The sequence below is a fragment of the Podarcis cretensis genome (genome assembly GCF_951804945.1).
Source record: "Podarcis cretensis genome assembly, chromosome: 2".
NCBI lineage: Eukaryota > Metazoa > Chordata > Lepidosauria > Squamata > Lacertidae > Podarcis > Podarcis cretensis.
In genome coordinates, this window is record NC_137171.1 from 119,489,445 (window position 1) to 119,505,434 (window position 15,990).

At 48.1% G+C, this 15,990-nt stretch overlaps 1 protein-coding gene across 4 annotated transcripts; it reads right to left on the reverse strand.

The window, feature by feature from the left end:
- Positions 1–1,095: 1,095 nt before the first annotated feature.
- LOC307207628 (uncharacterized protein) lies at positions 1,096–14,114 on the reverse strand. 4 transcript variants are annotated; one of them, XM_079961639.1, is made up of 4 exons: positions 13,960–14,114; positions 7,096–8,029; positions 4,008–4,119; positions 1,096–2,581 (listed from the first exon to the last, which is right to left on the reverse strand). In XM_079961639.1, exons 2-4 carry the CDS (start codon positions 7,906–7,908, stop codon positions 1,326–1,328), a joined length of 2,181 nt encoding a protein of 726 aa, XP_079817765.1. In that variant the 5' UTR covers positions 7,909–8,029; positions 13,960–14,114; the 3' UTR covers positions 1,096–1,325. The 4 variants fall into 4 exon arrangements, with proteins under 4 accessions (XP_079817765.1, XP_079817768.1, XP_079817767.1 ...); XM_079961642.1 differs by having other exon boundaries at positions 13,945–13,967; XM_079961641.1 differs by lacking the exon at positions 13,960–14,114 and adding an exon at positions 11,763–12,015.
- Between the last annotated feature and the right edge of the window lie 1,876 nt (positions 14,115–15,990).

Genomic DNA, 15,990 nt, shown 5'->3' on the forward strand with positions numbered 1-15,990 from the left:
TGGGGGATAATCATAAGAATGGATCACTCTGCTTTTATTCCTAGATTTCCCCCTTTCAACAAGCCTTACAGGTCGATATTTTTTACCCCAGTCTGTTTGTGTGTTAGATGCGATAATGCTTTTATGTATAATAATGGTTTTTCCAATAGATTTCATGCATTGTATTGTGAAATCACTTTGAGATGCTTCACAGAAAATGAGTCATAAATGAAATATAATAAATAATAATAATAATAATACAATCCAGGTGATAATGACTACGTCTGGAACAGATCTTTAGACAAATTTTACTGAATAAACATGTTCAGAACATGTTAGCTATGGAGGAGAGGGGGAAAGAAGAATAAATCGCCACCTAAGGAATATCATGCAAGACATAACAGGAGCAAAGCAACATATTTTTTAAAACAGACATACAGGAAAGGGTTATTAAGAGGAACTCAGACAAAGTTTGTTAGGAAGGAAGCTTAATCTTAAACAATATTATTAAGTTTCTGCCTTTCAGGCCTTCAAAACATTTCCTGATAACTTAGGAGTAAGTACTTCAAAAAGAACAAAATAAAACCCTACATTATTTAAATACTTAGAGTATTAGCCATTTTTCATCCCTATATGCTGCTGACAGATAGATCTGTGTAGCAAACCTTACGTGATTTTTAAGACACGCCCCTGTAGGATTGAGAGTGCAAAATCTCCTGCCAGTCTCTGGGCGGAGAGAGAGATTATCAGCAGAAGCTGAGCTCAGTTACCAAGGGCATAGAAGCAGCCAGACCACAGCAAATCCTGGAATGTGGTGCTGGCCAAGTGCCCTAAAGGAAAATGCCAAAATGCCAAAAAGATTAGTGTTTTTTAAAAAAACAAAAAAGGGAATATAATTATTTCAAATCATGCAATTAGCAATTCATGATATAAGCAGCACATAACAACATGATTTTCAAAAAAATAAAAAATGGAGAAGTTGTCATTTTAAAAGTTTCCTGTGGATGCCAGCTTAAGCAGGCAAAAGAGCGAAACAGGCAGTTTTTGAAAAACGTTTCCCATGAACCCCCCTATCCCGGGGCAGGGGGAAGAAAGAGGGGAAGGGGTTTTTGGGGGGGGGGAGAGTTTCTCATGAACCCCAAGGGGAGGAGAAAAATTAAGAAGCTGGCATGAGATGTAACGATGGTTGTCCAAATCGAGAAGGGATAAAAACCTAAATTCTTGGGATTGCAAAGGAAGAGAAGAAAAAGGCAAGGCAGAGTGTCAAAGTACATCAACGGGCAGGATGATACATTGCACGGATTAGTACATTCTTAGAAGAGAGAGATCTCTTCCCCGGCGCTCCACTATTCGTTTCTAACTTCTTGCTCGCTGTGGGTTTTCTCGCGAGGAAGAACTTCGGGATCCCCGCCGGCCGCGCTTTTCTCACCCTTCTCTCCCGCATGGACTGTGTGATGCCTGTGCAGTTCCGACTTTGACCTGAAGTTTTTCCCGCAGTCCGCGCACAGAAACGGCTTGGCCCCCGTGTGGGTTCTCTGATGAGAGATAAGGTTGGAGTTCCGGTTGAAGCTTTTCCCGCAATCCAGGCAGACGTAGGGCTTCTCGCCCGTGTGGATCTTCTGGTGCCTGGTGAGGCTGGTGCTGTCGCAGAAGCTTTTCCCGCAGTCTGAGCAGATGTACGGGGTTCCCCCCGTGTGGACTCTCTGGTGACGGATAAGGCTCATGTTGGAATAGTAGCTCTTCCCGCACTCGGCGCACTCAAAAGGCTTCACCCCGGAGTGCGTCTTCTGGTGCGTGATGAGGTTTGAGCTCCACCGGAAGCCTTTCCCGCACTCCAGGCACGTGTAGGGCATTTCCCCCGTGTGGATTCTCTGATGAAGGGTGAGATCCGCCTTCCGGCAGAAGTTCTTCCCGCAGTCGGCACAGTTGTACGGCTTCTCGCCCGTGTGGATCCTCTGGTGGATCCTCAGTTCCGACCTCTCGCAGAAGCCAACACCGCACTCCAAGCACTTGTAGGGCTTCTCTCCCTTGTGGATGATGGAGTGCCGGACCAGGTGAGACTTGACCCGGAAGCTCTTCCCGCAGTCCAGGCACTGGTAGGCCTTCTCCCCAGCGTGGATCCTCTGGTGGATTGTCAGGCCCGAGCTCTGGCAGAAACACTTGCCGCAGTCCAAGCACTTGTACGGCTTCTCCCCCGTGTGGATCCTCTGGTGCCGGACGAGGCTGGTGCTGTAATTGAAGCTCTTCCCGCAGTCCAGGCATTTGTAAGGCATGTCGCCCGTGTGCGTCACCTTGAACTCGATGATGCTCGAGCTGTCAGGAAAGCCGCCGGCATCCTCGTTCTTCACCGTGCGGATCCTCGGCTGGCTCACGGTTTCACCGAGCGTCTCGTCCCTCTCCTGAGGAGAAACGGGCTTTCCCCCTGGGGAACTTCCTCGATGCTCCTCAGGCCCCGGCCAACTTCCAGAGGCCTCTTCGGGCTTGACGCACTGGTGGTCTCCCTCCTCTTCCAGGCTGGCCATCACAACCCCGCTTGCTTCGTCTTCGTCATCGGAACGCTCTAGCTGATCTCGTTCTTCGTTGGGGGTCATCGGCTCCTCGCCTGTGAGGTAGACAGAAAGAAGAAGAAGGGTTTGGATTTGATATCCTGCTTTATCAATACCCGAAGGAGTCTCCTTTCCCTTCCTCCCCCACAACAAACACTCTGTGAGGTGTGTGGGGCTGAGAGACTTCAGAGAAGTGTGACTGGCCCAAGGTCACCCAGCAGCTGCATGTGGAGGAGCGGAGACACGAACCCGGTTCCCCAGATTACGAGTCCACCGCTCTTAACCACACAGGAGAGAAGAATTTGAAAGCCTGCTTAGGGTTCAAGATGAGCTACGGCCATCATCATACACGGGACCGCCTATGAAACGCACCTTTTCAAGTCAGCCTCTCTGTGAGAGTGGTTGTAACTGTTGCCAGAGTAAGGCCAGGAAGATCTGTGTTCAAATCCAGACATGCAGCTCACTGGGCCAGTTGCTGCCTCTCTGTCTGAGCTACCTCACAGGGTTCTTGTGAGGATGGAAGAGGAAGGGGTGGTAAGAAAAAAACCGTTTGTGTGCTGCTTTTATTTATTTGCTGCATTTATATCCTGTGTTTCACCCTGAGGAGATCATGGTGGCATGATCCATGCTAACTTTGATCCACAGAACAACCCGGTGAGGTAGGCAGAGAGACAGAGAGAGAGAGAGAAAGAGAGAGAGAGAGAGAGAGAGAGAGAGAGAGCGTCTCGAGCTGTGGTCCACTAGGTCCTAGTTATCCGCCCTAACCACACCACCAACAATGGTGCCTCAAACACACTGGTCAGGTAATTAATAAGGAGCTATAAGAACCCGCCTCTTGTCTTTCAGACCTTCTGCCAAGGTTCTTCCTCAAGGTGACACCCAGATTATAGAAACCTCTTCCTGGGCGCATTGTAAAGAGGCCCCCTTTTAGATCAGACCACAGGCTGTTGAGTCCAGCATCTGGAGGAGCCTAGCTCAGTGGTGGAGCACGAGACACTTAATTTCAGGGTTGTGGGTTTGAGTTCCAGCTTGGGCATTGCAGGGCACTGAACTAGATAATCCTCAGGGTCCTTTCCAACGCTACCATTCTATGACTCTAGAATTCTGTATACCCAATTATTGTTTCGTATAACAGTTTCAAGCAATTTTTGGTCTTGTTTTGCTGTCTCTACACCTTTATTGAAAATTCTCAATAAATATTTAGAAAAACAAAAAGAAGCAAACGGGAGACCCTTAAAAAAACACCACCTGAGTTACTCCAACAAGACATTTTGACTCCCAAACTTTGAGGAGGGAATCTTTCTCCTGTTGCTGTTGCTAAATCCTTGCGAGTCAGAAATGCTTCAGGTGAACTACCAAGAAATAATCACAATCCACTTTCTGCCTCATCTCGGGCATACACCGATTGAGGACAGGCCTCATCCCACCTCCCAATACAGAGCATGATGGCTTCAAAGCATCCGAAACCCTGCTAATCCTTACCCAGTGAGCTGGCGGCAACTGTGTCACCCTCCCCAAACGCCCGGTTCGGGTCACAGTCCAGCAGAGCCTCTTCTGCCGCAGCGAAATCCAGGCCTCTCTCTTTTGCCGGCACCTGAAACAAAAACAAAGATCCCATCTGGCACAGAGGGACAGAGAGCAGGAGAGGGCAGGACTAAGGTGTCAGTTTGCATTTCTTAGTACAGAAAGTATTGATCTGATGTGTAGAGATCTTTCCTATTCTGCATAGTTCCATCTGTGATGGAACTCCTACTTGGGGACTTCCCTGGCTTTTCTCTGGCCCACGTAGGACCAGTCTGGATAATTAGCCTTGGTAAAGATTTGATGTTTTCATCCCCCCAAAAGTTTTTGAGTTTCTGCAGAAATGAGGCTGCATTTTAATGTTGTATTTTAATCTTAAGTTGTATTTCAATCAATTGTTTTTTTATACCTGGTGTTAGCCGCCCTGAGCCCGGTCTTGGCTGGGGAGGGCGGGGTATAAATAAATTTTATTATTATTATTATAGTTCAAGAGGGTCCTTGAAGGTTTCTTCTCTGCGTGAAAGAAACAAGCAGAAGGTTAATGATGTTTGGGTTATTCCTTCAGAGAAGCTGAGTACAGCTGGCTTAAACTGGTCCTGTTATCTCTTTCTGTCAATGTCATGCTGACTATAATAAGAGGCCAGAAGGAGCCTGGGTCTCACACTTTCTCTTTCTATCTCTTCTCCTTCTAGTGTGGTGTTCTGTACATAGATAGTGTTAAGCCTTTAGTCTTATTATAAGTTATTGTAAGTTTCAGTTAAGTCTGCTGCAACTGGATTTTTTATGGACAGTGCCAACCCTGAATGCACTGGATTTGTGACCATTATGCTCATTTGCCTTCAGTGGTAGTAAAGCTCTGCTGGATGAAATATCCATTGCCTTTCGTTTATTTTTTGGGAATCCCACAACGTGTTTAAGTTTTTAGTCTGCTAACTATACACTGGAATCTACTCTGGATCAATATTGAGTAGAATTTCAACGGCATAGGGAACCTGAATTCTCATCTGATTTCATACAGGTGAGGTGGGAAGGATAGCTAGCACAGAGAATAACCAACAAGTGCAGGAGGCAGATTTGGGCCAAAAGTTAGAACATGTAAAAAGGAGTCCATCTTCAAGCAGTGCATGGTTAAACTACAAGGCGCTTCCCCAAATGAGGCAGTGATGGCCACCAACTTTGAAGGCTTTAAGAGGATTAGAAAATTTTGTGGAGAAGAGGGCTATCAATGGCTACTCGCCACAATGGCTATGTTCTATTAATTTTATTAATTGTAATGCCACATCCCTGCTTTACAGAATCTCCAGAATTCGTTCTGGAGGTTCGTTCTTAACCTGAAACTGTTTTTAACCTGAGGTAACCTTTTAGCTAATGGGGCCTCCCGCTGCTGCCACCGTGCAATTTCTGTTCTCATCCTGAAGCAAAGTTCTTAACCCGAGGTACTATTTCTGGGTTAGCGGAGTCTGTAACCTGAAGTGTATGCATTCCAAGGTACCACTGTATATAGCCAGAGTTGATGGTGGCTCAGCTCCAAAACGGAGTCTGGTCCAAAGAAAATATCTAGAATTCTTCTGAACAATGCAGGAAAACCTCCCCACCAAAGTGCAGCTTTGTTCCAATGCAAGAATATTAAAATGAAGTTGAAATAGATATAACTACTAATACATTGTTATTCTTGTTGTTATCTATTAAATTTCTGTACCGCTCTTCATCCACAGATCTCATGCCGGTTCACGACATAAAACGACAATACAACAAACACAAAATACATAATAAAAATAAGAACGACAACAAACCAATCATCCCCCTCCCCCACAGCACATTTAAAAGGATGTCAATCAGCCAAATGCCTGGTTGAAGAGGAACATTTTTGCCTGGCGCCTAAAGGTGTACAGTTATACCTCGGGTTACAGACGCTTCAGGTTGTGTTTTTTCGGGTTGCGGACCGCCGAAACCCGGAAGTACCAGAACGGGTTACTTCCGGGTTTCGGCGGTCATGCATGGGCAGAAGCACTAAACCTGCACAGACGCAGGTTGCGAACGCTGTGGGTTCCAAACGTGCATCCCGCATGGACCACGTTCGCAACCCAAGCATCTGCTGTATAATGAAGACGCCAGGCAAACTTCCCTGGGGAGAGCATTCCACAGACGGGGAGCCATTGCAGAAAAGGCCCTGTTCTCGCGTTGCCACCCTCTAGACCTCTCGTGGGTCAGAGGCTCTGAATACCTGCCTCTGGATACCTGCTGTTGTGGAGATTGCTGGTGAGCAGAAGCGAAGCGTGCTCATGTCCTGCTTGTGGGGCTTCCTGCTGGGGATCTCGGCGGCCAATGTGAGAAGAGGATGCTAGACTAGATGGGCCATGGGTCTGATGCAGCTGCCAAACTCTTCGTATGCTGGCTAGGGAGCACGTATTTTTCGCTCTATAAGATGACGTTTTCCCTTCCAAAAAGTAAGGGGAAATTTGTGTGCGTCTTATGGAGTGAGTGCAGGCTGCGCAGCTATCCCAGAAACCAGAACAGCAAGAGGGATTGCTGCGCAGCGATCCGTCTTGCTGTTCTGGCTTCTGGGATTCAGAATATTTTTTTTCTTGTTTTCTCCAAAAACTAGGTGCGTCTTATTGTCTGGTGCGTCTTATAGAGCGAAAAATACGGTGCTTGAATACTGAGCTATATAGGGAATACAGTGGTACCTCGGGTTACATACGCTTCAGGTTACATACGCTTCAGGTTACAGACTCCGATAACCCAGAAATAGTACCTCGGGTTAAGAACTTTGCTTCAGGATGAGAACAGAAATCGTGCTCTGGTGGCGCGGCGGCAGCAGGAGGCCCCATTAGCTAAAGTGGTGCTTCAGGTTAAGAACTGTTTCAGGTTAAGAACGGACCTCCGGAATGAATTAAGTACTTAAGCCCGAGGTACCACTGTACTTAAATAAATAAATAAGAAACAAAAGATGAAATGGATCACCCCTCCCCCCCCAAAAATAAAATGTTATGCAATGCTGCATAAAACTCGTATGCACCCATGCCCAAACAATGCGCCTCAGCCCCACCTGCTCCTCCAGCTGTTCATGCTTCCTCTTCCTCTGCCGAAACCCCTCCGCCAGGGCCACCGCCTGGGCACAGCTCTTTGGGCAGCCCTCCATGACCCAGCTCTGCACCTCCGGTGGCAGGACAGCCAGGAACTGCTCCAGGATCACCAGCTCCAGGATCTGCTCCTTGGTGTGCCTCTCCGGCTTCAGCCACCGGCAGCAGAGGAACCAGAGGCGGCTGCAGGCCTCTTGGGGCCCCTCCGCCTCCCGGTAGCAAAACTGCCGGAAGCGCTGGCGCTGGATCTCCGAAATGACGGCGTCCTCGTCCGGGGCCCCTTCTTCCTGCAGGGGCCCTGAGGGATCCACGCTCGGCGGGTCATCTTGCAATGCCCTGCCAAGGCCAGGCTGGGTTTGGGTCTCCCACACTTCTGTGGGGCATCCGGTGGCTTTCGTCTCCAGTTTGATGGAGGGTGGAGAAATCTGGATATTCTTCTGGTGTGGAGAGTTCGATCCCTGCGGGCTCCTCTCATCGGAGCTCTGGGAGTCTGCTGCCCTTGGCAGCTTCCGCCACTGTGACTCCACGTCCACAAACAGCCCTGGTTTGTGTTTAACCCGCTGGCCTGGCAAACTCGGCAAATAATCCCCGATGTTGCCGGCCTGGGTGACACCGGGACCATCATTTCCTTCTGCCCACGCCATGGGCTCTGCAGCTCCAGCCTCCTCCTCCTGCTCCCTCTCTTCCATTTCCTCCTCCGTCACCGATGGCACAGTTCGATCCAGCTTGGCTGGGAATGTGGCACCCAAATCTGGCAGCGCTCCCTGATCAGCAGACATCGCGGCAACTTCGCTCCTGCAGGGCAGCCTCCCAAGGCCTCTCTGCCTCTCTCCAGATTTAAATTGGGGAGCGCCGAGTGTCTAGAAACGAGAGCAAATCATGTTCCAAAGAAGCTGTTTCCTGAAGGAAAGACACAGAAACAAAACGTAAGGAGAGACCTGTTGCATCAGGGCGAAGGCCCGTCTAGTCCTGCATTCTCAAAGTGGCCAAACGGAAGTCTCTTAGGCAGGGTTCAATATCCCCCAGATGCCAGGCTCATTTTGCAACCGGCGCAGGTCCAATTACGACCACATGGAGATCTCTGGATGCCAGGCGGGTGACTGGCATCTCCATCTGGCTGCCCCTCCAGCTTTCTTAAGCAGGTAATAATAATTAATAATAATAATAATAATTTATTTAGTTCTTCTACACCCATCTGGCTGGGTTTCCCCAGCCACTCTGGGCGGCTTTCAACAGAACACTAAAAAACAAAATAAAACCTTCAGTGAAGGAATATATGAAAAAATATGGTTCCGGAACTGGAATATTAATAGATAACGTGTAAAACGTGCAGGGGTAAGCAAGGAAATAATAAAAGAATCAGCTGAACAAGGATTAAATTATAACAACACAACAAGGCGGAAGAAGAAGGGGGGGGAAGTGATCACACATGCATGAAGGGGAATTTGAAATATTATTTATAATATACAAGCTTTAATATAAAATCTCTAACTGTTATATTTGTATACAGCAAAGAGAAGTTTAGAGTAATTAGGTATATTTTAATTTAGTTAATTATGTAATAGATTTATGTTAGCAAATGAATATGAATGTTGAATTTGATGTTTGTAATTTTTCTTTTTTCAGTTTTGGAAATAAAAATAAAAAATAAAATAAAACTTCAAACATTAAAAACTTCCCTAAACATGGCTGCCTTCAGATGTCTTATAAAAGTCGGATAGCTGTTTATTTCCTTGACATCTGATGGGAGGGCGTTCCACAGAGCGGGTGCCACCACCGAGAAGGCCCTCTGCATGGTGAGCAAAAGAGCTCATTTATATCCCACCCTTTTCTCCAGGGAGCATTTGGGTCACCCCGCTCCTCAGTTAATCCCCACAACGACCCTGTGAGGTAGGTTAAGAGGCTGTGAATGACTCCCAGGTCACGCAGTGAGCTTTATGACCAAGTGGGGATTTGAACCCTGATTTCCCACGTCCTGATCCGACACTCTAATCCAGGGGTCAGCAAACTTTTTCAGCAGGGAGCCGGTTCACTGTCCCGCAGACCTTGTGGGGAGCAGGACTATATTTTTTGGGGGAAAAAATGAACGAATTCCTATGCTCCGCAAATAACCCAGAGATGCATTTTAAATAAAAGGACACATTCTACTCATGTAAAAACACGCTGATTCCTGGTCCGTCCACGGGCCGGATTGAGAAGGCAATTGGGCCGGATCCGGCCCCCAGGCCTTAGTTTGCGTAAGGTAAAGGTAAAGGTACCCCTGCCCATACGGGCCAGTCTTGACAGACTCTGGGGTTGTGCGCCCATCTCACTTAAGAGGCCAGGGGCCAGCGCTGTCCGGAGACACTTCCGGGTCACGTGGCCAGCGTGACATCGCTGCTCTGGCGAGCCAGAGCCGCACACGGAAACGCCGTTTACCTTCCCGCTGGTAAGCGGTCCCTATTTATCTACTTGCACCCGGAGGTGCTTTCGAACTGCTAGGTTGGCAGGCGCTGGGACCGAGCAGCGGGAGCGCACCCCGCCGCAGGGATTCGAACCGCCGACCTTTCGATCGGCAAGCCCTAGGCGCTGAGGCTTTAACCCACAGCGCCACCTGCGTCCCCATTAGTTTGCGTACCCATGCTCTAATCACTACACCACCATGGCTTCCTAGAGTCCTTCTGCTGTGGGACAGCTCTATAACTTAAGTAAATAAATATGGAGAAAGCAAAACGTCACTTAGAACATGATCTGAAATATTTTCCTTGAAGCTTGAATTTGTTTTACAGTGGTGCCCCGCAAGACGAATGCCTCGCAAGACGAAAAACCTGCTAGACGAAAGGGTTTTCCGTTTTGGAGGTGCTTCGCAAGACGAATTTCCCTATGGGCTTGCTTCGCAAGACAAAAATGTCTTGCGAGTTTTTTTGACTTTCCCCCCCTTTTTCTAAGCCGCTAAGCTGCTTATCCGCTAAGCCGCTAATAGTGCTAATCCGCTAAGCCACTAATGGGCTTGCTTCGCAAGACGAAAAACCGCTAGACTAAGAGACTCGCGGAACGGATTCTTTTCATCTTGCGAGGCACCACTGTATTCTGGATTGTTTTAGCTGATTAGTTGCAGCTCCTAGTACAATCAGTATTCAGATGCATATACTGCCTTCAACAGTCAAGGTAAAACATAGCCATTATGGCTAGCAGTCACGGATCGCGTTCTCTTTGAAACCCAAACTGGGAGACACGTGAACTAGAGTGAGAGAGATCAACATGTTCATTTGACGGCCTGCTCTCTTTCAACCCTGCTCAAAGCAGTTGTCCTAAGAGGAGGCAGAAAAACTTGTATTCAGCCTCTGGAGCAGAGACTCTCTTCCGATCCAGGTATAGACAGTACTGTACAGTAGTGCCTCGCAAGACGAAATTAATCCGTTCCATGAGGCTCTTCGTATAGCGGTTTTTTCGTCTTGCGAAGCAAGCCCATTGACAGCTTAGCGGATTAGCGTTATTAGCGGTTTAGCGGCTTTTAGCGATCAGATGTTAAGCGGCTTATCAGCGGATCAGCTGATAAGCGGCTTAGCAGCTTAGGGAAAGGGGGGGGGAAGGGGAAAAAACCCGCAGGAACTCGCAAGACATTTTTGTCTTGCGAAGCAAGCCCTTAGGGAAATTCGTTTTGCGAAGCGCCTCCAAAATGGAAAACCCTTTCGTCTAGCGGGTTTTCCGTCTTGCGAGGCGTTCGTCTTGCGAGGCACCACTGTACTGAACTAGATGAGCCAATGGTCTGGCTTTGTGTAAAGTAGCTTCATTTTAACTTTATTATTCAGGTCAAAGTCTTGGTCAAAAACCTCACCCATCCAACAAATGACAACAAAATTGGGCAAGTCAGTTTGTTACTGTAACATTTTATACACCTTTAGGTGCTAGGTGAAAAGGTTCCTCTTCAACCGGGCCTTTGGCTGATTGACATCCCTTTGAAATGTGTTGAGGGAGGGGGTGGTTAGTGGTATGTTTTCGTTCTTATTATGTATTTTGTATTTTTTATGTTGTAATTTGATGTCACGAATCTCCCCGAGATATACGGGTGAAGGGCAGTATACAATTTTTTAATAATAATGACACTGACGATAACAATAATATATTCTTGCAGTGAATCAAAGCTGCACTTTGGGAGTTTTTTCTGTGTTGTTCAGAAGCATTCTAGATCTTTTCTTCTTACCAGACTCAGTTTTTGAACTAAGGCACCATCAACTATGGCTATTTACTGGAGATCTGCTGCCTCTGGGTGGGAGATTCCGTAAAGCATGGATGTAGCACTCCTGGACTAGAATTCCCACCATCCCCTGACCTTTGGCCACAATTGATTGGATTATTCATTCACATTTCAATCATGTGATGAGAAAGAACCTTTCCTAGAGACCTTGGAGGACCACTACAGATCGGAGCAGACAATTCTGGGCTAGACAAACCCTTTAATGGGGAACTTTATAGGACTCCCAGATGCTGCTGGATTCATGATTTATCATCCCTCTTGATTTAACTTTCTACATATCATTTGGAATAATGTGGGTTTATTTTTTTTTAAGATGGGAAGACCAGGGTGGGATACATCCATGGCTGCCATATACTGAGTTAGGATGGAATCATCAAATATCTAAAGGGCTCTCACATGGAAGATGCAGCAACTAATGGATTCACATTACAAGATCGGTGATTCTGACCATGAAGCAGACTCCCTCTGGAGATGGTGGACTCTTGGAGGTTTTAAAGCAGAAGTTTGGATGGCCATTGGTCATGTATAATCTAGTTGAGATTCCTGCATTGCTTTGTTTGTTTGTTTGTTTGTTTGTTTGATTAGATTTATCTACCGCCCATCACAAGATCTCTGAACAGTTCACAAGCTAAAAACACAAGGTAAAATTACAAACAAAAAGTTAAAATAAAAACTAAATAATAACCCCCCTCCTACAAACACATTTAAAAGAGTGTAGAATGTTAATCAGCCAAAGGCCTGGTTGATGAGCAACGTTTTCGCCTGGTGCCTAAAGATTCATAATAATAATAATAATAATAATTTATTATTTGTACCCTGCCCATCTGGCTGGGTTTCTCCAGCCACTCTGGGCAGCTTCCAAAAAAGATTTAAAATACATTAAAATGTCACACATTAAAAACTTCCCTGAACAGGGCTGCCTTCAGATGTCTTCTGAATGTCAGGTAGTTGTTTATCTATTTGACATCTGGTGGGAGGGCATTCCACAGGGCGGGTGCCACTACGGAGAAGGCCCTCTGCCTGGTTCCCTGTAACTTTGCTTCTCGCAATGAGGGAACTGCCAGAAAGCCCTCAGCGCTGGACCTCAGCGTCCGGGCAGAATGATGGGGGTGGAGACGCTCCTTCAGTTATACTGAGCTGAGGCCGCTTAGGGCTTTAAAGGTCAGCACCAACACTTTGAATTGTGCTCAAAAACATATAATGAAGGTGCCAGGCAAGCCTCCCTGGGGGAAAGCATTCCACAAATGGGGAGCCACCGCAGAGAAGGCCCTGTTCTCGTGTTGTCATCCTCTGGACCTCTTGCGGAGAAGGCACAGGAGGAAGGGCCTCAGTGAATGATTTCAGTGTACAGTGGTGCCTCGCAAGACGAAATTAATCCGTTCCGTGAGGCTCTTCGTATAGCGGTTTTTTCATCTTGCGAAGCAAGCCCATTGACAGCTTAGCGGATTAGCGCTATTAGCGGTTTAGCGGCTTTTAGCGATCAGCTGATAAGCGGCTTAGCGGCTTAGGAAAAGGGGGGGGGAGAATGGGGAAAAACCCCGCAGGAACTCGCAAGACATTTTCGTCTTGCGAAGCAAGCCCATAGGGAAATTCGTTTTGCGAAGCGCCTCCAAAACGGAAAACCCTTTCGTCTAGCGGGTTTTCCGTCTTGCGAGGCGTTCGTCTTGCGGGGCACCACTGTATGGTTAGTTCATATGGAGAGAGGCAGTCCTTGAGGTACTGCAGTCCCAGCGCCTGAGCCCTGTTCTGCTCTGGCACTCGAGCACTCAGAGCCTGCAGGGAGTCCGTCTACCACAGGCATAGGCAAACTCGCATGATCCCTAGCTAACAGGACCAGTGGTCAGGGATGATGGGAACTGTAGTCCCAAAACATCTGGAGGACCATGTTTGCCTATGCCTGGTCTACCACCTCCTTGGGCCCTATCGGGCACCGCAGAGCCTGCAGGTCCCCAATCCACGGTGTTATTCCCAGAAGAGATGCATGGCTTGGCTACGCCTCTGGCAGTACTGAGGAACAGATGACCCCTTGGGTCCCTTCCAACTCTACAATTCTATTATTCTACCTAGCTCAGCACTGTCTGCACTGACTGGCAGCAGCCCTCCCGGATGTCAGCCCTACATGAAAATGTCAGGGGCTGAATCTGGGACCACCTTCTGCACGCCAAACGCCTCCTCCCTGACATTTGAGATGACTTCATCCCGTTCCCGGATAGGAACGCAGGGCGCCGCCTTGCACAGAGTCAGACCGTGGGGATCCATCCAGCTCAGCGCTGCCCACACTGGCCGGCAGCGCCTCTCCAGGAGTTTCAAGCAGGGGGCGTTCCCAGCCCGAAATCAGGATGGCAGGATTGGAACCCGGGACCCTCTGCGTGCAGAGCTGGTGTCTCTGGGCCCTCGGGGCGCAGCTGCAGGACCTCCCTAGAGCAGGGCGAGGAGGGGGAGACCTCCCGGGGGGGCTGCACCGCTTCCACCCCTCCTGCACCCCCCTCCCCCGAAGCAGCCCCAGCCCCGCCCTTCCCGGCCCGGCCATTGCATCTCCGCGCGCGCCCCCGGCCCGCTGCGCATCCCCGCTTCGAACCTTCCCTTGCCATACCACGCGGCCTCCATTCATCTCCTGCTGTGCAGCTGCTCCGAGCATTCCAACCGGAAGGAACTCTCGAGTCCGCCCCCCCCCCCGCCCCCGCTTCTGCTTCTCCTCCTCCCCTGGAGTCTCCCTCCCACTCCCGTTCCCACCAAGCGCGGCTTCGAAGTTCGCTTTGCCTCTCTAGGACTTTCGTTCGACGGCGCTCGGCGGCTTTAACCCTTCGAATACCCACACTGGAAAATAAGAAGATACGTGCGGGGTTTCGGAAACGCAAAACACAGGAGTGGTTGGTTGGTTGGTTTTCCCCGCAGGCAGGAGAGCAGAGAATCATAGAATCATAGAGTTGGAAGAGACGACAAGGGCCATCGAGTCCAACCCCCTGCCAAGCAGGAAACACCATCAGAGCACTCCTGACATATGAAAAAACAAAATAAAAAAATTCCTTCCAGTAGCACCTTAAAGACCAACTAAGTTAGTTCTAGGTATGAGCTTTCGTGTGCATGCACACTTCTTCAGATACACTCCCCTGCTATCATGCTAATATTCAATATGCTAATAGACCAACTTAGTTGGTCTTTAAGGTGCTACTGGAAGGAATTTTTTTATTTTGTTTTGACTATGGCAGACCAACACGGCTACCTATCTACTCCTGACATATGGTTGTCAAGCCTCTGCTTAAAGACCTCCAAAGAAGGAGACTCCACCACACTCCTTGGCAGCAAATCCCACTGTCGAACAGCTCTTACTGTCAGGAAGTTCTTCCTAATGTTTAGGTGGAATCTTCTTTCTTGTAGTTTGGAGCCATTGCTCCGTGTCCGCTTCTCTGGAGCAGCAGAAAACAACCTTTCTCCCTCCTCTATGTGACATCCTTTTATATATTTGAAGATGGCTATCATATCACCCCTTAACCTCCTCTTCTCCAGGCTAAACATGCCCAGCTCCCTTAGCTGTTCCTCATAAGGCATCGTTTCCAGGCCTTTGACCATTTTGGTTGCCCTCCTCTGGACACGTTCCAGTTTGTCCATGTCCTTCTTGAACTGTGGTGCCCAGAACTGGACACAGTACTCCAGGTGAGGTCTGACCAGAGCAGAATACAGTGGCACTATTACTTCCCTTGATCTAGATGCTATACTCCTATTGATGCAGCCCAGAATTGCATTGGCTTTTTTAGCTGCCGCGTCACACTGTTGGCTCATGTCAAGCTTGTGGTCAACCAAGACTCCTAGAAGCCAGGGCTCATTATTAGTGGCCCGGTGGATGCTGAGAATACGAGCAACTGATTTGGTGGTTTGTTTCTTTGTAAAAAAATTTTTTTTGATCTTTCTTTGCTCTTGTAATTGCGCAAAAAAGTTACAGCATTTTCTCACAAATACAAAGCATCTTAAAAAGCAGAGACATCACCTTGCCAACGAAGGTCCATATAGATAAAGCTATGGTTTTCCCAGTAGTGATGTATGGAAGTGAGAGCTGCACCATAAAGAAGGCTGATCGCCAAAGAATTGATGCTTTTGAATTCTGGTGCTGGAGGAGACTCTTGAGAGTCCCATCGACTGCAAGAAGATCCAGCCTATCCATTCTTAAGGAAATCAGCCCTGAGTGCTCACTGGAAGGACAGATCCTGAAGCTGAGGTTCCAAGACTTTGGCCACCTCATGAGAAGAGAAGACTGCCTGGAAAAGACCCTGATGTTGGGAAAGATGGAGAGCACATGGAGAAGGGGACAACAGAGGACAAGATGGTTGGACAGTGTTCTCAAAGCTACCAGCATGAGTCTGACCAAACTGCGGGAGGCAGTGGAATACAGGAGTGCCTGGCGTGCTCTGGTCCAGGGGGTCACGAAGAGGCGGACACGACTAAACAACAACAACATACTTAGCGGAGCAGCCCAACACCACATCACATCAGTGAGCGCTCTGTCGTTTAGTGTGACACTTTGGAACTCCCTGCCTATTGATAAATTAAAGCAGACACCTTCACTGTATTCTGCAGAAGATATTGCACATTTTATGAAATGGTGTAATGGTTAAGAGTGTTGGAGAGT